Here is a 23,514-nt window from a genome sequence, read left to right as displayed (position 1 = left end):
ACAGTAAATTAAATACATTGGCTATACAAGTAGGCCTACAGTTAAAGCATAAAGTTGAGGTATCAAGAGGATAGCATGATAAAAATAACAATAAATTATTAGTGTAAATTTTAATATGAATCAATAAAATGAATAACATTTATTCATCAAAAAGTACATTTATGTAAATTATTAAATAATTAAAACAGCTTAAAAAGAGAATATGTAATGCTATTGACACATTTCAAAGTCTTTAATTTTAACAGCACTGCCCTTCTTGCTCACTGAAGAACACTTAGAATATTTTTCATTGGATACTTTTTACAGAGCCCACCAGTGTAGTATATGTGAAGTAGGCCAACCGACATTTAGCCTGGTACTGTAGCTCTCTTCAGTTTTTTCTTGCAGATATGAAAAACAAAAACAAAAAAAATGTCAGTCTGTGCAAACTGGATGTGTTTTAATAATACTGGCTGGAGGTAGCAGTGTGGGTAAATTGATTTAGGAAGTTCATGCATGAGACAAAGTTGCTTCCATTTCTGGCAGAGTCAGACTCAGATTTGTCTCACAGTTGAGCAACATCTGCATTCCCCTATGGCATAGAAGGCAAATTGATTTTATCTTTTCCAGCCTGTCAGCAGTGTGACAGAACATTATAAAACAAAATACAACCACTGAATCCACAGGATGTCTAGGGCTGTACCTCATTCCACTCCTTCGTCCCCCGTGATGTGATTCGGTATATCGTGAACATGAATTTGGCCACTAAATCCACATGGGACACAGATTAATCAATTACATGCTACACAACGTTGCTCATTAAAATTAAAATGTAGCTCTATAACATGTAACTCTACCAATATATTTTTGGGAGGCATTTTCAGAGCTGTTAAAAAGTACATTGCTGTTTTGAAATATGCACCAGTCATCCCATTTCGACTTTTATGAAAGCAAAAATGGCAAGGTCATGCAGAACTTACTAAAAAAATACTTTTTTTTTTTTCTTTCTTTTTTTTAAAGATCCATTCTGGGAATTTATTTAAAGTGAACATTTCAGTGCACTGGAAAATTTGACATTAGGACAGCACTAGAATTGGCAGATGATTCTCTTTGCATTGTGCTAACAAATAGGGAGCACTCTGTAATGTAACTAGGGATGGGACGATACACTTAAACTCACGATACGATGCACCTCGATATGCCAGGGTCACGATACGATACGTCACGATACGATATCAAAAAAGAAAAAAAAATTACTGTATAACAACAACTTATTTATTTTTGTTTCAGCTGCACACAGTCTTAGTCTTGTCAGTTACTCCATTGCCGTCTTTGTCTTTTTTAGCGCAATTTTCCACCGGACAAATTGCGATTGTTAACTCATGATTTCTGTTCTGTGCGTCTGTGCGCACCAATCTTGCACTTCTATCTACTCCTCAACCAGACCACCTAGAGACTTCGGGTTTTCGGCATTATGTTAAGGAAGGTCTAATCTCGGGAACGCACAAAAAAAATCCAGGAAAAGATTTACTATCTCTTAGTGTTGTGATCCCATGAGGTGAGAAAATTGCGCTAAAACACTCACTGTGTTTTTATTACTTGTTTAATGAGAAAGCCAAAATACTGCCAGACATATGACTTGTATCCAGGCAGAGCGTCCTCAATTTCGACCTCATTTGACTCCATGGTCAGCTGTTTGGGGGCAAGGCAGTTGGTGCTAATGCTAATATTTGTTAGCTCGCTGTAGACTGCAGTGTTGTTGTTGCAACATGCGCTGTCTTGACGTGACGACGTACCGCACCGTTCCCCGGATATAATTTTTTTTTTCATTTAGTTTTACCCTGCTTGATCAGCAGATGGTGCTGCCAGCCTGCCACCATAGACTGTATGTCTGCCCCATATACATACACACACATATAATACACTAAATTATTTATATACTACGCAAATCATGCAGCAGTGCCATCTATCTTTATTTCGCGATCCATTTTTTTCGACCTCGATGCGTTTCGTCACGTTTTGTATCGCGATATTTTGTCAAACGATATTTCGTCCCATCCCTAAATGTAATCTATGTAACTGTCATGATAAGGCAAGGCAAGGCAAGTTTATTTATATAGCACATTTCATACACTATATGGCAATTCAAAGTGCTTTACATAGAGACGAATAAAAATAATCACAAAATAAAAGCAAGGAAAATTCAAACAGTTATTCAAAAGCTTTACATATCAACTAGCTTGTCAAATGTGTTTAAAGCACTACTGCATGTTAGGGCTGGGTGATATGACACTACGTATCATAGCGATGATATAAAGTGTGAATTCATACTTTGCACGTGACGTCACAAGTACTGGCTGGCGGGCAAGAACGTCGTTCTCCAGCAACGAAACCCAGTAAACTAATCAAGGATCTTGCCAGGACGTCGCCAGTTTTACTATACAAAAGTTGGTGTTTTGAGGTGTAAACGACATGCCAGATAGTTGTTGTGCGATTGGATGCACTAACCGCAGATGAGATAAGCAACCTTCACAGTATACACGTCTGTGCAGTGACCATTCCATCACTCCATCAAAGGTAATTTCAACATTTGTTTGAATACAATGGGTGTATGATCATGTAATTAATCGTGTCTTTAAGTTACCCTGTAGTTTCGTCAATCAACACCACCAGTTGGTTCGGCGAGTCAGCTGTTTGTGTTATGAGTCTAAGCTAGACTAACTGTAGTTCACACCGCCGCCGTCGGCGAACATTCATTGAAAATTTGCACTTTGACGCTCTCGCCGGTGGCGGTGTGAACGTACAGTAACAGCTGTCGTCTTTTGCTAACAACAACAAAAGTGTGTGATAGGTTGTTTTGAGGTTTGTGATATCTATGGTTTTCAATAAGAACCAGAGATGACCCAACAGTAGAGCTAGATTATTTACGGAGGAATTATTACTGCTCGATTATCTTAAAAAACCTTGTCTGCTTTACACAATTTAGCTACCTTGGAGTTAATCCTAGTCCATAGTTATGCAGCTAGCTCATTAACAGACTTGATAGCTACTAGAAAGACCTGGAACTACAGGACTCTACGTTGAAAATACCCATTTGTTGCCCGCCAGGTATCCATGGTAGTCACGTGACTGCAAAGTATGAAATTGATGGAACTTTTTCTAAATACATAGATAGGCCTATTTGTGGGGTAAGCAAATCTATCCATGCAGCTTTTAGTTAACATGCATAATTTCACATGTATTTGTATTTAAATAATTTTTTTCACACAGTATTTTGTATTTGTATTTAAATACATTTTTCCACACAGTATTTTGTATTTTTATTTTAAATACATTTCCATGTATTTATGCCCATCTTTGAGTGAGGGAGGGAGAGCCTGGCGTGACTGACAGTAACATGGTAAGATAAAACAATAACTCTTTACAATAAGGTTTATTAGTTAACATTAGTTAATGTATTAACTAACATGAACAAACAATGATCAATACATTTGTTAAAGTTTTAATCTTTGTCAATGTTAATAAAAATTCAGGTGTTCATTGTTTGTTCAAGTTAGTTCACATTGCATTAACTAATGTTAACAAATACAACCTTTGATTTTAATAACGTATTAGTAAATGTTGAAATTAATATAAGATTAATAAATGCTGTAGAAGTATTGTTCATTCTTAGTTCATGTTAACTAAGGTAGTCAACTAATGTTAACTAATGAACCTCATTGTGAAGTGTTATAAAACAGTAATGATAGTCTTTTCTATAGTAAACAATCTATTCAACAAAATTAACATTTGCTTCTTCACATCTTCTAATTTTATTTATTTATTTGACTTTTTTAGGGAGGTGGGTGAAGGCTAGCATAATGTGAAGGCTGTATATATCAAAATCTGAAAAATGAGTATTTGCCATTAGTTAAGTAAGAATATACAGGACAAGTCATGCGTTGTTAAATATTGTGTAGGAGAAAAAACGTCAAACATTTTCTGATATTCAACAACTGCAAACATGAAAGAGAGATAGATTATTAACTCTAGGAGGGGAAAAGATTCTGGCAAAACCTCTTAACAAAATGTTGAACTTATTTGCAGGATTCACTGCCCACAAGAGGAAATAGCAGAAGAGCTTAATTTGCTACACAACCTTTTCCATTTTCATATGCTGTATAAGGGTGGAAACACTGGAGATACTGCATTAGCTTATAGTCTCTCATTAGCTTGTGGAGCTGCTATTAAAGTGTTGGACATTTTCATTCTCACCTTTACTTCAACTGTAGAGTACAGTCAGAGCCCATGGGAGAACACACTCCGTACAGACTGAGCACAGTGTGTCGAGAATGAGTGATGATGAAAATGCTCGGCCTGAAATGAGCAATATCACATCGGAAAGCATGTGTTTCCTTGCCCCCAAGATAAACAGAACTCATTATATCTCAGCATTGATGTATTATATACGTGCTATAATGTGCATTGCTGTCCTTTTTAACATTTGCATTCAGATACCATATTGTTTCTGTTTCTGTTTCTGAGTGTGACACACTTTTAAAATATGCGGTAATGTTCAGAACACAGGGGATGCATTCATTAAAGATTTGTTATAATGAAAGATTTGGTCATTGTAAGCAAAGGTCGGCAAAGAGTATAAAGTTTAAAAAAAGAAGAAAAAAAGGCTATGCATATTTGCAGAGAAACGCAGGCATTGGGATTTAGGTCACATAAGTAAACCTGACTTAAACACTTTGGGGTCCATGTGAGCCTTAATAACAATTCAATTCATGGATGGTCTACTGTGCAAGCCAGTGGAAGCATTACTGGAATCAAAGTGACCTACGGGTCTGAGACTTTCATCCCCTGACAAAGAAATAAAGATTTAGTATGTAGGGCACACAGAAATAAAGAAAGGAGAGATCCTTTGCTTTCTTCTCTCATTGTTACAGCCTTTTATGAAGACCTCAGCAATCCTTTTTAAATTTATGTGAGTTGTTGTTGTTTTTTTGCATCAAATGATAATCAGGGTTACTTGGCATGTAATACAGAATAACAACTCAATTATGTCTAACTAACTGAGTTATTGTACTGTTTGTGATCTGCATTTCCCAATAAAATCAAATGCACATTTACAAAGTACCCAATCACACCTTTGTTCACAAAAACCTGTTTACAAGATACATTTTTACTGTGCTGAGGAATAACTGATTTACATAAAACAAAAGGGACCAGTAATGCTGGGAAAACATTTGCAACAGTATTCTTTCAGTTATGCCTAAAAATTAACATTTCATAGATTTTCAACAATTTTATTACTGTCCTGGGGTGTGTTTCCCGTACAACAACGTAACTCGCTTCTTATACCATTAGTACGATGCATTGTTGAAGAAATCAACTAGCTGGTCACGACTGTTTTCCGAAACCGTATTATTGCAAATTTGTCGTTCAACCACGTTGGTAATTGATGTCAAGCAGGTGGTGGAGTCATAACTTCTTTTAATGAATTCGTTTGAGATCGAATTAATGTCAGATGTTTTGCTATAAATTACGGACATGGCATCTGAGGACTAATTCTCATTTTTCTCAGTTCCCCTTCGTCAGTTCACTATGACGTACATCAGATCACTATGGCATACGTCATAACTGACGAAATGGGGATCTTGCTTGAGAGACCAATCTACTTCGAGTGCAAACTAAACGAGCATGCAATAATTACACCAACTGCTATGCATCGTGGCGCGAGCTTATAATGAGCAGAAGTTGCGTTGCATCTTTGTCTTTCACTTTGGAGCCAGATGGTGAATGCTGTTCCTGCTCTGCAATCTTATCTGAGAGTGTTTTCACTCAGGAGTTTCCTGAAAGAGCATACACGGTTTGACACTGCATTTTTTTTTTCAAGATGTCATTCAAACTGTGCGTTTCTGGATGCGGTCGTTTCCTGTCCTCATTTGACGGCCACGATCACTATTTCACATGCCTGGGCTTAAGCATGTTGAGACTGCATTCGTGGATGGTTCATGTTCTCGCATGTTGTTCATCTCCCCTTTCTCATAAAGGCTCTGAATCAGATTCAGACGTGACAGCCACACTTTCCCGGGCTACTCTGGGGGTGCTGTGTGACACTTTGGCAGTATAGAAACATTATGGCAAGCCAAACATGACAAAATCTGCAGAAAAAGTTTTTCCTCTCTCACTACCCTTGGTGGTGGGGCGGCTTTGCTAATTGCAGACCGCCTCTTCCCTGCATGTGATGGCTACCCTACTAGTCTGTGGAAGGCCAAAACACTCAATGCACGAGGGTAGTTCTGAGTCGGGGTTGAGCAGTGCATAGTGACTGACCGTGGTTTAAGTCACAGTGCTGGCCCTCGGTCAGACGATGTCCACGCTGGTGGTCCAGAAGTGGTCCAGAAGCGCCTCAGGGCTAAACCTTGCAGATGTGTGAGACATCACCAAAGTTCGCTTTCTCGATGCTCCCATCTCACGAGACACTGTTGGAGACTGTGCCCAGAGGTTGCCAGCTCTACACAGCCAGCTCTACTGTGATGTCAAGCCTTTGCAGGAAGACGGCGCCACCTGTCTCAGCAGCCTTGAGACAGGCGACCCAGAGTCAGCTGCTCTTCCCTGGTGGAGGGCCGGGCGGAGAATCTTTTGTTTAATCAAATTCTGTTCCGCCCAAAACATTTTGGTACCCAAAATGTCAGTAAGAGCAGCTTCTCTATCTCTAGGTCTCAAGAGGGCGCAGATGGCAGTGAGCGATTATTCCATGCCTTGCCACTCCCATCTCCCTCTATTGCCAGCGGGCAGCAGTGTGCGGTTCGGAGATGCCACCAGGCCTTCCCACGCACCCTCTGCCCCACCCTGGAACCAGGTAAGTGTTGCATGGCACACTCAGACTCTGCTTCGGGCCGCCAACCTCGAACCTCGCTGCCCCACCCGTATGGGTACGTCTGTGGTCCCGTTGGTCCCGCTTGCACGGTGTCTGGGAGCCTGGCTAGCACTTCCCAGCCCATCTCGCTGGCTCATCCATACCATCAGACCCGGCTATGCGATTCAGTTCGCCCACTCAAGTTCAGGGGCATCTTGCGGGCAGAGATCGATGTCCTACTGGCGAAGAACGCGATCGAGTGGGTCTCTCCAGCCGATATGAAGACAGGGTTCTACAGCCCCTACTTCATTGTACCAATGTCAGCAATGTCAGCTTGTTTATTTTGTCATGAAACAAGAAACTATGTTTATAATCACAGGTCGAGAGCTGTCGTTCTAAACACACAAAAAATGTAAAATAATTTGTTTTATTAATGCTTAGATTACAGTCTATCAATTTGTACCATAAGTATTCTACTTTTTATCCAGGGGCCTTAGGCAGAAAGGAAGCAGGAAGTTTTTTTACATGGGAAAAAAAAATTCTCATTAAAGAGGTACCATGGTACCCCTGTTATTTGGTTATTTGGCCAGCACTTACTACAGGGACGGTCTCTCAGAAGCAACCTGGGGTTAAGTGTTTTGTTTATAGAATCTCAGTAGCTCTCCAGTTAATGGAAACTAAGGCCACTGAATTACCACCCCAGATAGTAGTGTTTATGTAAAATGCTTTTTACCTCCTTATAAAATGCATTTTAAATAGATATTAAACGATTCTAATTCGTTTGCAAGGTCAGTAGCTTATATACCATTTGAAATACTACAATAGTTAATTATGTAACTATATTCATGTATTCTTGGGATTTATAATCCATGGGTTTTTTGTTGTTTACAAGAAAAGATGTTACTTGCCTACAGCTTATTTTTATTTAATTTTTTAAATTTTTTATTTTTTTGAAAAGTTAGAAAACATTACCAGAATATAAAAAGAGATGTTGTATCACATGCTTATTTATTTTTTTAAATGTGCTGTTTTGACTAAAAAGTACCTGAAGTTGCATTGTGAATGTTAATAAAGGAACCTTTGTACTCGCCCCAAGATCTTCATATCTGATTCATTTTCATCTTATCAAATTAGACTGTCACATTCACTTATACTAATATCCCTCTCAAATACAGGGTTCACAATTTCCGGATCTACCACATATAGATATATAAGTTTAATAATGTTAAAGAAGTCATATCTTGAGAAAATCACATTTTCCTTGATCTTTTGTGATAAAAGAGTTCATTGTACTAAGGAAAATTTCTGCAACTTTCAGAACTCAAAACTTCTTTCCAAATCCAAAAAGAACAATTTATAAGAAACCAAGGAGCTTTTTTAAAATCCCTGGTTTTAACATATATATACTGTTTATATGTGTGCTTGTTTTTTTGTTTTTTTTGTGTTACATTTGATTGGAAAAGTATTGTAGAAAAAAACAGCTCATTTATTTATAATAATGCAAAATAGTAATAAAATTGTATTGTTATTTTTTTTGGGGGGATGGGCTGATGTGGACTTAGTGGGACAATGTATTATATGACTCTTTAACAACAATGTAATCCTTTAAAAAAAAAAGCCCCAAAAAAGCCAATAACTGCAACTGTTCTCTGATGTGGTTGCTGAAGGAGAAGCCAGTCGAAATTGATGTTGCTATAGGTTATAGAGTTATGTAACATTCTACAGAAGCATGTTTACTTGCACAACACAGAAACTTAGTCACGAGTAAAGATGAGGTTAAAATAACAATATGTAGTAGGTTTAGCAGTGGTTATAGAGTTATGTAACATTCTACAGAAGCATGTTTTCTTGCACAACACAGAAACTTAGTCACGAGTAAAGATGAGGTTAAAATAACAATATGTAGTAGGTTTAGCAGTGAAACACACCCAAACTGGATTGTCTGAATACACAATATAGTCAAAATTTTAGCTCCTCTCATCTCATTCATGCCATTATGTACTGTATTGTAGATTGCATTGACTTATCTATTGTATTATAGATTGTATTGATGGTAACACTTTATTTCGATAGTCCACTTTAGACATTCTACTAACTATAAGTAACTTTGCAGCTACATGTCAACTAACTGTCATTAGAGGATTAGTAGAATGTCTGCTTAATATCTGCTAAAACTTTATTTTGATGCTCCCCCAACAGACGTTCAACTGACTATAAGTAACTTGGCAACTACAAGTCAACTTATTCTTCTATCACATACTCTAACACCAAACCATAACCTAACAGTCTACTTACAGTCTACTGCAGCCTGCTAATACTCTAATGGGAGTTAGTTGACATGTAGTTGAAAAGTTACTTATAGTTAGTAGAATGTCTACAGTGGACTATCGAAAATGGAGACTATCGGTCTTCAACCTGTTTTCACAGATGCTGCCAGGTATGTTAAAACCTCCTCCAAACTCTGAGCCCTGCAGTACATCTCGCAACCTCTCCATTGAAATTCACAGATTTCACTCCTGGATTCATCATGTAACCAATCTAAAAATCAAGACTTACCAGCCCACAACCTTGTCCAAATCAGTGGACAGAAACTTAAAGGGAACCTATTATGACTCTTTTCACAAGATGTAAAATGAGTCTCTGATGTCCCCAGAGTATGTATGTGAAGTTTTAGCTCAAAATACCCAACAGATCATTTTTTACAGCATGTTTAAATTGTAATTTTTTGGGGCTCAGAAAAACGCGCTGTTTTAGTGTGTGCCCTTTAAATGCAAATTAACTGCTGCTGCACGACACAGGGGGCGGAGCTTCATGAGCTCGCGCTACAGAGCCAGGACAATCTCATCTGATAATATCAGAACAGAAACTATCAGTTGCGGTGTTCATTTCGACTCGGAGTCGGACAATAATGCCCACAGAGCCAGAGATTATATGCTGTATGGACATAGAACAGGTATAGTTTAGTTTAATCATGGTTATAACTTATTTGTCATCTGCTTTTATCCACTAATACAAGCCTGCTGTAGCAAAACCCGTCCGAATGATGACCAAAATATACTGACGAGTTCAGTGAAGTTTATTGTACGTCACACAAAAGATGAGCGTTAGTTTTACTCCAGAGAATCTCTGTAAGAGCTGAATAAACATAGTATAAGAAGTGCGCATTAAAGTCTTATCCATAAACTCTCTCTCTCTCTCTCCCTTTCATTATCAACAACATACACAGCGAAGTACACAAAACACTCGTTACAACTAACAGTAAACAAATATACACACCTTTTCAGTGGGTGCTAACCTTATATCCGTAAAATGACTCGAAGAGCTGTCATAAAGAGCACGCTCGCACTTTCATTTCTTCCGTGTCCAGTCACGTTAGGCCTGTTGCTCCGGAGAGTGTAAGCTTGATCACAAACAGTACAGATCCATCCTTGAGTAACAACGGGAGTAAATGAAGACTGCTATGTTCATTCTTACATCCATCAACAACACACCTCAATCGCTTAGGAGACATTCTTGTCTACAGCTTCTCAAGCGTCGAACAATGGCGGACTGTGTCCAGCTCACTCAGGGCGGGTCTAGGCTCAAACTGAAGTGTCACTCAACAGTCGTGGGAGGGGCCTGCTCAAATCTACGTCACATTGCGCCGAATCTGAGAACAGCTCATTCTGAGACCATGCTTATGATTTATTGAGATTGTAAAAAAACCACTGGGTGGATTTTTATCATTCTAGGGTGGTTTTGCTCACACACTGCCAACACACATTTATGTTCAAACACCATGTAAAAGTGAATTTTGCATAATAGGTGCCCTTTAATGACTACTGATCTGCCAAGCTTGCAGCCCAACCTCACCAACCTTGGAAAACGTCAGTGTAAAAAGTGCTACCCTCCCCGACAATGTGCACTCAACATCATGTTTGTGTAGTACCTGACAAACCTGTGTTGCAAGGTGATGCGCCTACTTGAATACAAAATCCAAACAATCCTCTTGTGCATTCAACTTGTCAAAGTTGCATTGTTAATGAGGACAGGATTCTTTTGGAATCATGACAGCGTATGAATTAGTACTAAACAGTTTAACATGATAGCCTTTAATTTTTTTTGAGTACTTAATCCCAAAACATGTTTTTCTTTTTGAGTCATGTGCATGATACCCTTTGATATGGCTTATATGTCACTTAGATGCTTCTGCTTATGAATGTACTTAATCCTTACAATTGCTATACAAATTGCAATAAACTGCTACTCACTTGTTGTCGTCTGCTAGTTTCCAAGTATTTTGGGACTGGTTTGGGCAGAGTCTGCAGATGAAAAAATATATCATTAGGCACAGACAAAATGTCTCTGTTGTCAAGTATGTAGTTGGGAAAGCATCACAAAACAGGCAGTTAAGAAGACAGATGGAAACTGTTGTGTCACTTTGTGATCAACAACTACCTCTTTATCCAGGATAAGACTCTCAACAGCACAATAGCTTTACAAATATATTCCTAAAATTCCAATGAGGTCCATCCGTATTTGGACCCCACTGACTTTCATTGTAAAGACAAAAACAGTCTAAATATTCTGCAAAATATCTTCTTTTGGGCTTCTTACATCTTAAATATATCTTAAAATATATTATTTTTTACATTCATATATATCCACTTTAGACCAACTTACTAAATAAATGATAGAGAAGCTCCAGTGTATGCTTTCTAGAAGCTTTCTACAGTATATACTCCTTGGGTGAAGATAGGCCTTCCATTAAGTATGGATTGTACAGCCCATAATACTGCACATTTGTTTAGTAATAGTCCCAGAAAGTTCCACTCCTTTGGTCTTGGGAGTGGCTTCTTGTGGTTGTACATTTTATAATTATCAGTGACATGACTTGGGGTGTGATGCATGCTTTTTCTATTACCATGAAGAGTTGAGTCTTAGTCATATCAAACGTTTCCTTACACTCTCATGTCAACTTGACAAAACTGACAAAATTGTATGATATCCTACAAATAGGATATTATGAATATATGTGACTTTTATATGATTTTCCTCCTTAATCATGATTTATTAAAAGGGTGGGGCTTCATGCTTAGCTTTAGTCAAGGGTTGTATGTTGTACGACCCATTGTATGGATTCTTAAAATGTATGTTACATAATGTAACAAGGACACTGTAAAATATACCTCAACATTTTCTAAGTTCCTTAAAATTATAAAATTTATTAGCTATGCAGAATTCATATTATCTGATAAAACAAATTCTGCTAAATTTTTGGCCAACAGACTTTCATGGCAATTTGTAACTATATTTAATGTTTTGGCAAATTGGTGGCACATTCATATCTAATTTGTACATTTTTGTATATTTTATTTGTATCGGTTTACGCTTCAATAAGCGTTAGCTTTAGGGGTAGACCTTCATGCTATACATATTTTTTTTTTTAAATTATATGTTTTCATAAATCAAATCATACAAATTCATACAACTCATAAAAAATAGTTATGTTTTTTCATGAGATTGGGTTGGTTTTGGCAGTCTGGGGCTTTCAAGCTCCAAAGAGTATACCATAAAAGTAGTCTGTAGTAGTAGTATGACTTCTACGATATATTTTTCCAAACTTCAAAGATTTGTGTGAGGAAGAGTGTGTTGTTATTCACTTAAATTCTTAACTTCTTCCCTATAATCTGTCATTTATTCTTCTTTTTTTTTTTTTCTTTTTTTTTTTTTTGTTGCATTACAAATAAAACTGAAAGAAACTGAAAAGTTGCTGCCTTAAATTGTCAGTACAATCTACTTGGATGTTTAAATCATTTCAATTTAAATTACATTAAACTAACTTATAAAATGAGTTGAATCTTGTTTAACTTATAAAACAAGTTGAAAATTGCTTAACTTATTTTGATTAGTTAAAGCAATGTAAAAACATGTTGTCATAACTTATTGCTCATATAATTTTATACAGTGAACTCACTAGGTTTGAACAGTAGCATGATGCAACATTTTCAGTTAATAATGCCTTCAGTTAATCCCTCATACAAAGATATCACATGGCTTTAGAAGACGTGGAAGAGAGTGAAAGGATAGTATAAACTAATGCCTTCAGTTAATAATCCCTCATACAAAGATATAACATAGCTTTAGAAGACACAAAACATATAGTGGATAAACTACTTTAACATATTTGTCCTTCCTGGCACTGTTATCACATGTTCCTGTTTACTGTTGTTGTATGTTTCCATGTGGAAAAAGATAAACAATATATTGATATACATACAGTAATGACCATTTTAAGACAACATTCCCTAACAAGCCAGAAGGAGAAAGGCAGAGTCAGTAAGCTACTATCTTCTTGCCAAACTAAAATGGCAAAACTGGATTGTGATTAAAGGCAAGGACACAAACTGCTCACAAACTCTGAGCCGATACTTTAGCGGCAAATAACAGTGCAATACCATGCCCAAGTTTTATGGGAACTAATTACTACAAAGCTAATTTGGCATTTATGATTGACATTGCAATTGTTAAATAAACAGAAAAATGTCTATCCTTCAATTTATGTAAAAAAATTAAAAAAAAAAAAAATGGTTGGAATGATGTGGTCTAAAGGTGTCTGTTATCACTAATGGGTTGTCACTGTCATTGTTACAGACTTGCTCTTAAAGAATTACTGGAATGCAGCACCAAAGAATATATCCTGTTTGTGCAGTGGCCTGACCCTGAACGGTAAATGTGTCGACTACATAACACATAACATAATAGTCTGATGCTTGTTTCGTTAGCATAGATAAAATAAGTCTACATAGTTTTTTAAGCAAAATGCAAAGTGTTATAAACATTGTTTTTTTGTCAAACAAGTGCTATTTAGCTGTTCTTCTGAATGTTTGTTTGATATGTTAAATAAGTAGTTCTGATTTATTAAATTTTTTACTCTCCAAATAAATAAGCTGATACCACTTTTTTTTGGACCACTAAATAATACTAATCTCAGTGCACTATGAAAAATAATTATTTAAAAAAGATAATGCACGTTGTGAACTCATATAACATCATTCATTTCATTATATTAGTCACTCTGTGGAGTTGATTGATTGAAGAGAGAAAGGGGAAAAATAACGTTTGTCTGAGTAAGGTAAGTGTTTTCATGATACTTTGGGTGCCTTCAGGAAGGAAAACAAAATTATTTTGACAGTTTTTTTTTGTTTTGTTTTTTCACTGTAATTTCAAAACTCAACTCCTCATTGTCCATGTATGTATGTTATTTGTGCATTGCAAAGGGAAAGATGAAATTTCCTGGTGTAAATAATGGCGCAAATACCAGTAAATTGACTAGTGCAAACCTTAGTAAATTGCGTTGTCATTAGTTTAAATAGGCCTACTCTCCTCCCATCAATTTTGCGTCTGAAATGACAAATGCAGCATGCAATAAGTTCAGTTGCAAAAATGACTGTGCCCATGCCTTTTCATTGTGTCTTTAGTAAACCCTGACAGTAGTTTAACAACAAAAGTGTGTTTTTGTTGTTAGTAAATCTGGCCCTAGATGTATGGGTGTGCCTCATTTAGGTGTCTATACCTTCAAGGATGGTTCCCAACTTTCAAGTCTCAAAAAGCCTCACCTTGACTGTTACTCAACAGCAAATATTTTTGTCTTGCTAAACCTAGTTAACTCTCTGATGCATTAATTATTAAATAACAAAAGAAAGGAAATATATCTTGATTACTTCAAATATAATCATTTTATTTTTTTATTTTCTATCCTGAAATACATTTAGGTGTTTTGAGAAAGTGGTCCACAGTTGTGGACTCCATGGATTTAGCATTATGTAATGTAAGCCAATAGCAATTTGCAGGTAAGTGAGGAATATACCTTTAGTAAAACATTAACCTCTAGCAATAGTTTTGAACTTGGTAAAATGGTATAACAAATGATGCACGTTCTCTGAGTATAAAACATTACAGATTGAATTAGTATCTAAGATTGTTTTGCTTGAACATCTCATAAGATATTGATACATGCCTTCATAGATGATAAAACTTTATATCAGGAATTGACATGTTTAAGTGTGGTCTGTGCTCTTTTTGTAAACCTGTAAATCAGATAAGTCATTTAGTCAATCTGATAAGAGTAAAAAAAAAAAAAAAAAAAAATTTAACAAAGACATTTTTTCAATAAAAATGTAAGCAGTGACACAGGATTGCTACAACCAGATAGAAAATACAATAAAATAAAACATTTATCTGTAGATAGATATATTGATACAAATACTATCTGTTGATTACTCAAAGATTAGCTTAATAAAAAGCCTTGTTCAGTAGGAGGTCATGATAAGTTAGAGTAAGGCTAGTAGGATCTTTTCTTCAGGTAAAAAAAAGAAAAGTCTAGCCACTCAAGGTATAAGTGATGGTGATTGCTTGACACGCTAGCATGTTGTTGTGAGAACATTTCAAAGTAACTGAATATTGCACATACCACAATGTAAATGTTGCATATACTGCACATGCTTCACGCAAATGTGAGGGGAAAATCTTTGACACTACAGAAGCTTTTTATCTGAGCAGCAGTAACAACAATGTCATGTAAGCATGTAACTCACGCATCATGCTACATGGAAATTATGAGATTATAACTATTATAAGTAAACAGAGCTTTTAGCAAAATATTCTATTAATATTTTATTATATTTTATTATATACTATTAAATATAAATATAAATATTCTGCACAAAATATTAAATGTTTAAAGTGTTAAAACTGGATAAAGTGTTACTTGACTCATTATTAGTGTAATATCTCAGCCTGGTCTTTAATAGGTAGGTATTAAAACGTAAAAGACACTTTTCACTTTCAAAGACAAATATACTTTTGTTTAGATAGATGCTTAAACATATAATATGGTCGGATCTGCAACATCACATAGCATTATTAGATTTTAAAGCTACAAGACGATAAATATTTAAGAATCTGTCACATAATAAAAATATCTGTATAATTTATGTTCCCACTCCTTGGTTGAATTATCTTTGTTTATGTTTTTTCTTTAATAAACATTTGCTGCATGTAGATCCTCGCCTCGTGTTTGCCACCATTGTTACGGTCAATACGTAAATATTGAACGTTTCAGTGCTGTCAATACATCAGTATTATACGTTTCTGTCAGTATGAAAACGTAAATAAATGTACGTGTGGTAGAACTACAATTTACGTAAAAATACACACGTAATCTCATGAGATCACGTTGCAGCAAACTAACAGTAAAAGGGGCAAGATAAAAGGTTACAAAATTGCAGCCTTTTATCATTTCCAAAGTGAATATGTGTATGCAAAGCAATGATATCTGTAGATTTAGGGGGTTGTATTATCTTGATTGTTTGATGAGTGAGGTTTTTTTTATTTATATAGTATCTGAAATTGTTTGCAATGTGTTTGCCTATTTTGTATTCAATTCACCTTAATCAATTACACAAGAACACGTATACCATCTCTTCCTTTTCCTCAACTTTATGTCATAAGTATGTGTGTTTATGAGTATGTCTTTGTAGGAGTGGCTAGCTGATGATGTCCTGACACACCTCCAGACCTCACTATAAAACCTTTAAGGCAAAAGGTGAGTCACATGCACTATTGATAGGAATGTCACTGTCATCTCCAGAACCTCTCTTTGGGAAAATCAACAAGACTTAAAATGACCAAAAACACCAATATTCGAATCAGTCTTCCAGCAGTCTGCTTTGTCTGGCAGATTGCTATGATCATCCTTTTTGGTGTGTTCGTTCGTTATAATGAGGAGTCTGACACCCATTGGATCGAATACAAAAGAAGAAAAAATATTTCCACGAATTTAGAGAATGATTTTTACTATAGATATGCAAGTAAGTAACATCACCAGCATTGCAGTTTCACAGCAATGTGTTTAATTTACTGCAATTCATCTCATAATCATGTACATATTCACACGCTAACTTTGTTTTCTGTTTACTCCTCAGGTTTTCAGGATGTGCATGTGATGATCTTTGTTGGTTTTGGATTTCTCATGACCTTTCTTAAGCGTTATAGTTTCGGTGGGGTTGGCTTCAATTTTCTCATCGCAGCTTTTGGAATTCAATGGGCTCTGCTGATGCAAGGCTGGTTTCATTACCTTGACAGTGATGACTGGAAAATAAAAATTGGGATTGAGAAGTAATTGATTATTGTAATCTACTTATTGACATTATTCACCTTCATGTTTAAGCCTCCTAACCATAGTGTCACATGACTGATTCGATGTGATTCACTGTTCCATTTTAATCTGTAACTAAATAATTTCATTGTCATTTTTCAATCAGCCTCATCAATGCAGATTTCTGTGTGGCTGGCTGTCTCATTGCATATGGCGCTTGTCTTGGAAAGGTCAGTCCAGTGCAGCTGATGGTTCTTACTCTGTTTGGAGTCACCCTGTTTGCAGTTGAGGAATATATAATTTTAGAACTCCTTCATGTAAGTTTTAATCTCCCTATTTTATCGCAACGAATAACATCAGTGCTGGAATTTATCGTTTTTGATGGCTTCATTCATGCACAGGCGAAAGATGCTGGTGGTTCCATGATCATCCACACTTTTGGAGCATATTATGGTTTGACCATATCTTGGATCTTATACCGACCTTTGCTTTCTCAGAGCAAAAATTATCAAGGATCTGTATACCACTCGGATGTGTTTGCAATGATTGGTGAGTAGTGAAAGAAGGCGTTTCTCAGCTTCCCCCTGTTGTATTAATCAAGCTATAACAAAAGGCACTAGAAGAGCTGTTGAATTTGCAAGACATTTTACATTTAAGTACATAGTTATTCAAAATAACCACTTCAGCAAATGGTGCAATTTTCAATTTAATCATACAGTATTTTGCCTTTTCAAAGCCTCTTAAAGGGATAGTTCACCCCAAAATTAAAATTCTGTCATCATTTACTTACCCTCAAGTTGGTCCAAACATTGACTTCCATAGTATTTTTTTTCCATACTCTGGAAGTAAATGTTTACCCATATTCAACAGTTTGGTTACCCAAATTATTTTAAAATATCATCTTTTGTGTTCAGCAGAAGAAAGAAATTCATACAGGTTTGGAACAACATCAGGGTGAGTAAATGATGACAGAAAAAAAAAGAAACAAAATCTGATCCCATTGCAACATTTAAAAAAAAATATTAAATGTTAGATTGATTCAAATTTCACCCTTTTGGCAATGAGGAAACATGTTGTGCTTTTTGTTGCTATTATTGGCATATTACCCCAGGGGCCTTTGCCTATTGAATCCAATAAACTATCAAAACATTGGGAACTGTTCCTAATTTTCTTCCATCTCCCTTTATCAGGCACTCTCTTTCTGTGGATGTTCTGGCCCAGTTTTAATTCTGCTATTGCAGATCATGGAGATGGTCAACACAGAGCTGTTATAAATACCTACCTCGCACTGGCCTCATCAGTTCTCACTACCTTTGCCATTTCAAGTCTCTCACAGAAACATGGAAAGCTTGACATGGTAAATTTCTGGAGATTATCTATGAGATCTGAGTTGATCCTTATTTATTTATACATAAAATAACCCTTACATTTTCTTGACTTTTTTCAGGTGCATATTCAGAATGCTACCTTGGCTGGTGGTGTTGCGATGGGAACAGCTTCAGAGTTCATGATTACACCTTACGGCTCTCTGATAGTGGGATTCTGTTCAGGCATTGTTTCCACACTTGGATATCTGTTTCTGACTGTGAGTTTTGCAGTGTTTTACAGTACTGAAATTGCTCATATTGAAGTAAAGGAAACATCTATTATATATATTTTTTTAAATGTGGATGGTTTGAAATGTTTTTATTTACTGTATAATAATGCTAATTGTCAAACATTTTAAAATTTATTTGAAGTCTAAATTATTGACAGTATAAGCACGTATGCAACCATAATCTTTTATGTATTTTCCTTATCAGCCTTTTATGGAAAAAACTCTGAAAATACAAGACACTTGTGGTATACATAACCTTCATGGAATGCCTGGAGTTATCGGTGGTATCGTTGGAGCTATTACTGCAGCTTCTGCCAGTGAGTCAGTTTATGGAAAAGAAGGGTAAGTTTGTGTCAGTCAGACAGACAGACAGATTTTATCTATAAATATACATAGTCACAGTTGGCTTCTGTTTGGACTGCTGCAGAAAAGAAAACGAAAGGAAACTATCGCGTGACTCCTTAATACTGCGTTTTCTGTTCAGGTTGATTAACACGTTCGACTTCAAGGATGCCGTTGCTAACAGGACAGTCAGCATTCAGGGTGGTCACCAGGCAGCAGGTCTCTGTGTAGCAATAGCATTTGGTCTTGCAGGTGGAGCTTTGGTTGGTGAGTGCAAATAAAGTTAAACAGTAAACTAAGTGTTTTTAGATAATAATATGCGCTAGAGCTGACATTTTTATGCTGTTTAATTTTACAGGTGGGATACTAAAGCTGCCAATCTGGGGTGACCCAGCAGATGGCAACTGCTTTGATGATGAGGTTTATTGGGAGGTGAGAAAAGTGTTTTTGTTGATTAACTACATGATATCAAGTAAAACACTGATTTATTTGAGGTTTTCTCTGTAAAAAGTATAAATATAATCGTTGGTATTTATTCTAAGGTTCCTGAGGATGAGGATGAGAATATTCCTGCCTCTAGACACCCAAACATGAACCACGTAAGAAGCATGGAAGATGTGTGAGTATACATTAAATCACTTAATCTATTCATGAATCCCTCTTTGTAGGATGGGAACATCCCTCCATATTTCATCATAATCAGGGTGACAAAATACAAGTAAAACTACTTTTAGCATGATACAATTATATTGATAATGTCCAGTGTGAAATTACTATCAAACTACAATTAAGACTTAAGAAATTGCTGTTCAAAATTATTTTATGTAAATACTTTTTTTTTTGTAAAACTCTTGACATCTCTCATGTAAACAGATATCAACGAAGTAATGTGTAGAGGGGGGGAAACTGCCTAAAAACTCCACTTCCTGAAGAACTTCAACTCTGAATGATGATTGAATAAGAATCATGAAGGACTGACAGACTGATTGTATAAGCTACTGCATGGAATTTTTTAAGTCTGTCATGTGCTCTGGGTTGTACAATGACAAAATACTGAAGCTTCTTGCCTCTAGCACCTGAATAACCTGTGTTGTCACTGCTGCTTCCACAAAAACAAATCCAAACAGTGGGTTTTTTTCCTTTTTGAATTCTTTACATTCATTCTACACCAATGATGTCTTTGAATGATCTTTGTTTGTAATGTGACTTTCTATACTGGTTCGATTTTAATAGAGCTTTCTTTTTGTATTGTTAATTATTATAATATAAATATATAATATATAATCTGTTCGGGAACGAGATTGATTGACTATGTGACAATAAAACCTACCTAATAAAGTCAGTTATTCTTTATTATATATCGATGTCATAGTTTTTTTATACGTTTGAATGCTGAAGGACATTGATGCTATAACGTGATTGACTTTGACAGGTGAATTTGAATGCTTGCCTGAGGCCTCTGTTTGAAGTAACTTGTTGTGAGCAAAAGAAATGTGTTACTGTCTGGAATGTTGAGAGCTACTAATCCATCAAAACTCTCTGGGCAAAAGCCCAATTTATTAAAATAATAAGTGGTCATTCCCATCAGACAGCATACGATCTCTCTAGATTATATTTTGAAATCATTCTTTGCAATTATTGTCACTAAAATTGTTGCATGTATATTCTCTTTTGTATTCCCTTCATTCTTTCTCAGTCGCAAACCTTTCTAACAAGTACGTGTCACTCCAAAAAAATAATGTTTCTGACATATGACAGTCGTCGTGGGTAAAGTTATGGTTAGGATTGGAGTTAGGGATGCTGTAAAAACAAACAAAAATCATTGCACATGCATAAAATTGAGAAAAGAGAAAAGGCTCTATGGACCAGATCAGTTACACACCTGGTGTATTTTGCTCTAATTGACCTAAACTATTTGCCAATAGGAAGCACTTAAAACGTGGTAACTAGGATGGGAGGAGGCAACAAGTAAGACCTTGAGATAGAATTGTTAATTGTACACTGATACTAGCCGACAATGCTCTGTGCAGACTAGATTATATGTGTATGTCTGTCCTTAAAATTGACAGATGAGGCTCCAAACTGACATAAGATATTTGGTAACATTTAATTTTGATGGTCCCTTTTGAATATTATGTTGACTCTAAGTAACTTTGCAACTACATGTAGATGGATAGATTGTTTTATTTACACTGTTCCACTCCTCTTGCAACTAGTAGCACAAGGCGGGTAGCACTTGTCTCACAGTTAGGTCACTATCAAAGCAACAATTTTTGAACAATGCCAACCATGGACGAGAATCAGAAGACGTGGATCGACTCACTGAAGTAAAAGTTAGCAAAGATGATAGTAACAAAACGGTCAAATAAATTAACCACTCAGAAAAATTTGCACCCTGTTGACTTCAATGGGGCAATATTTAAACCTGCTTTTAGCCTCTTAACATCCTTGATGTGTCATTACAAGTGCACAGGTCATGTGAGTGATTCCTTCAGAGTGAACACGAGTGAATCTGACTGCAGTAGATGTGAAAGAAATGGATAAAAATGATGTTATTTAAGCCAGCGCAAATACCTGTATTTACATCCTGTTTTCGGTTGAAGTCCAAAGTAGTCGATTGTCGAGTTCACGCACATAGGTTTAGTTACCTATGATCACGCGCGTGAACTCGGCAATCGACGCAGCAACAAAACGTTCTTGCGCGGCGCAGGCCATTGAAATTAATGGGTTTTATAGATGCCGCGCATACCGCGTCCTGTGTGAAAGGCCCATGAGCCGTTGCTGGGCGCCGCGGACAGACGCCGAAAGGCGCCGCCGGTGTGTGTACTCTCATAGAGAATAATGTGTTCGAATTTAAAAGACGTGGCGCTGCGCGGCGCTGAGCTGCGCGTCCGGTGTGCGACCCCCTTAAGAATCCACAGCCAGGACAGGATTCAGGACCACAGCAGCAATTTTCCAGACACTCACAAAAAACAAAAACAAAAAACTTTTTTGTTTGCAAAAACAAAGCCAAACCAATCATCAGTAACTCATTCAAATATCCAAAATGTCTGTTTCAATTATTTGGATAGGCAACACATAAATGCTAGTCAACATGTGCTCGATTAACACACAATGGGTCTAAGCTAGCACAGCATGGCACACACTTCACAACAGAAAAAAATATAATCTCAACAAATACTACATCTTTCAAACATTTAAACATAACTGTATGCACTCACAGATTGTATTAGAAAACACTTAAAGCATTTTCAAACATTTTTATATCACTTTTTCCAATGGCTTTTTCACATTAAGATTCCAAAAACAGTATCCACATTACCTAAATACATTAATAATAAAGGAATTGGTACTCACCAGTCACCAAGGAGAAATATAAATCAGAGAACAAAAAATAAAGTCGTTTCTCAAAGGATAAGATCCTGTTTAGTTCCAAACTCTTGTCTTTTCTTCTAGTCGCGTTCAGATTCGCAACACACTCTTCTCAAAGCGTGAGCTTTTTTAAATAATTAATAGGCTATATCATAAATCTGCTTCTCAATTTATTGAAAAATCTATTGGTGGATTATTAAAATGTTTGTTCTCACTCTCGTGTCTCTCATACATTTCTGCTTGTACGCGATCTTCTGCAAACTTTTTCAGCAAGGGGCAGAGCTAACCTTTCACCTCACCAATCAGAAATCATTTCAGGAACTTGTTCTATCTTTTGGATTATTTATAATAAAATAAATAAATGTTACTTCATGTTATTTTCTTACTATTAGTTTTATAGCTATATAAATAAAATAATACTAATTATGAATATTAGTGACTTGTGTTAATGACCTGGGTTACATATGTCAACTAACTCTCATTAAAGTATTAGTAGACTGTCTGCTTAATATCTGCCAACTCTCTATTGTGATGCTCCCCTAACAGACATTCCTTTTTCATCTGTTGAGTTTCATTATAATCATTATACCGCTGTAATAATACTGTACAACCAGTTTAAATCTTACTGCAAAATTTGCTTACACTTGGTCAAAAAGTAAGGGGCTGATTGTTGGTGAACTTCTACTCCGATCAAAGGATCTGAGGGTTATAATTCCCCCCTTTAGACAACCTTGTAAAAATGCAAATTAATTGCTATAATTTGATCCCTATGTTTTACATCAGAGCTGCAAGTCTTCAAAGTGTTTGAAAGTGAAACCTTCTCCTTGTTACAAAAATAACACCACACAGGCATTAATAAACACCTAATGGATCAGATTATGTCAAAAACTCAATTTTGACCAAAAGTGGAGATAGAACCTTATAATTCTAAGCTCACGAACTGAAAAAACATAAATGTCAGGACATGTCAAAACTTCTCCAGGGCGCAAAAAAACCCTCAGACCCCAGAGGGTTAAGTGGTCCTAATATCCATTCTCATGTTGTGGATCAAACTGTTCGTGTTCTGTGCTTTATTGGCAAATAGTAATGCATTTACATAATGCACTGTTTCCTTACTAGTGTCATGGGTCTTCCGTTATGGGTTGTGGGGTGCAAGACAAACGCACGGTGAAGAATAACAGGATTTAATAATACACAAGGCAAATTCCAACTCAGTATACAACATACACACTGACGGGA

At 36.3% G+C, this 23,514-nt stretch overlaps 1 protein-coding gene across 1 annotated transcript; it reads left to right on the top strand.

Moving 5' to 3' along the window:
- Positions 1-16,412: 16,412 nt before the first annotated feature.
- rhcgl1 (Rh family, C glycoprotein, like 1) lies at positions 16,413-19,825 on the top strand. Its single transcript, XM_079884170.1, has 11 exons — positions 16,413-16,677; positions 16,792-16,984; positions 17,131-17,281; positions 17,366-17,513; positions 18,155-18,321; positions 18,412-18,549; positions 18,767-18,903; positions 19,046-19,170; positions 19,262-19,335; positions 19,446-19,522; positions 19,777-19,825. Exons 1-11 carry the CDS (start codon positions 16,491-16,493, stop codon positions 19,796-19,798), a joined length of 1,419 nt encoding a protein of 472 aa, XP_079740296.1. The 5' UTR covers positions 16,413-16,490; the 3' UTR covers positions 19,799-19,825.
- Positions 19,826-23,514: the final 3,689 nt, after the last annotated feature.

This window comes from Squalius cephalus, assembly GCF_949319135.1.
Source record: "Squalius cephalus genome assembly, chromosome: 10".
In the NCBI taxonomy this organism is placed as follows: Eukaryota; Metazoa; Chordata; class Actinopteri; order Cypriniformes; family Leuciscidae; genus Squalius; species Squalius cephalus.
Note: the sequence above shows the minus strand (reverse complement) of the source record. Positions and strands in the feature narration are given on the sequence as shown.

What these genes read in the sequence shown, in the direction of transcription:
- rhcgl1 (XM_079884170.1), top strand. Translation starts at nt 16,491, where the DNA reads ATGACCAAAAACACCAATATTCGAATCAGTCTTCCAGCAGTCTGCTTT. An exon ending in ATAAAAATTGGGATTGAGAA is followed by an intron (nt 16,985 to 17,130) that starts GTAATTGATTAT and finishes TTTTTCAATCAG; the next exon opens with CCTCATCAATGCAGATTTCT. An exon ending in GGATGTGTTTGCAATGATTG is followed by an intron (nt 17,514 to 18,154) that starts GTGAGTAGTGAA and finishes TCCCTTTATCAG; the next exon opens with GCACTCTCTTTCTGTGGATG.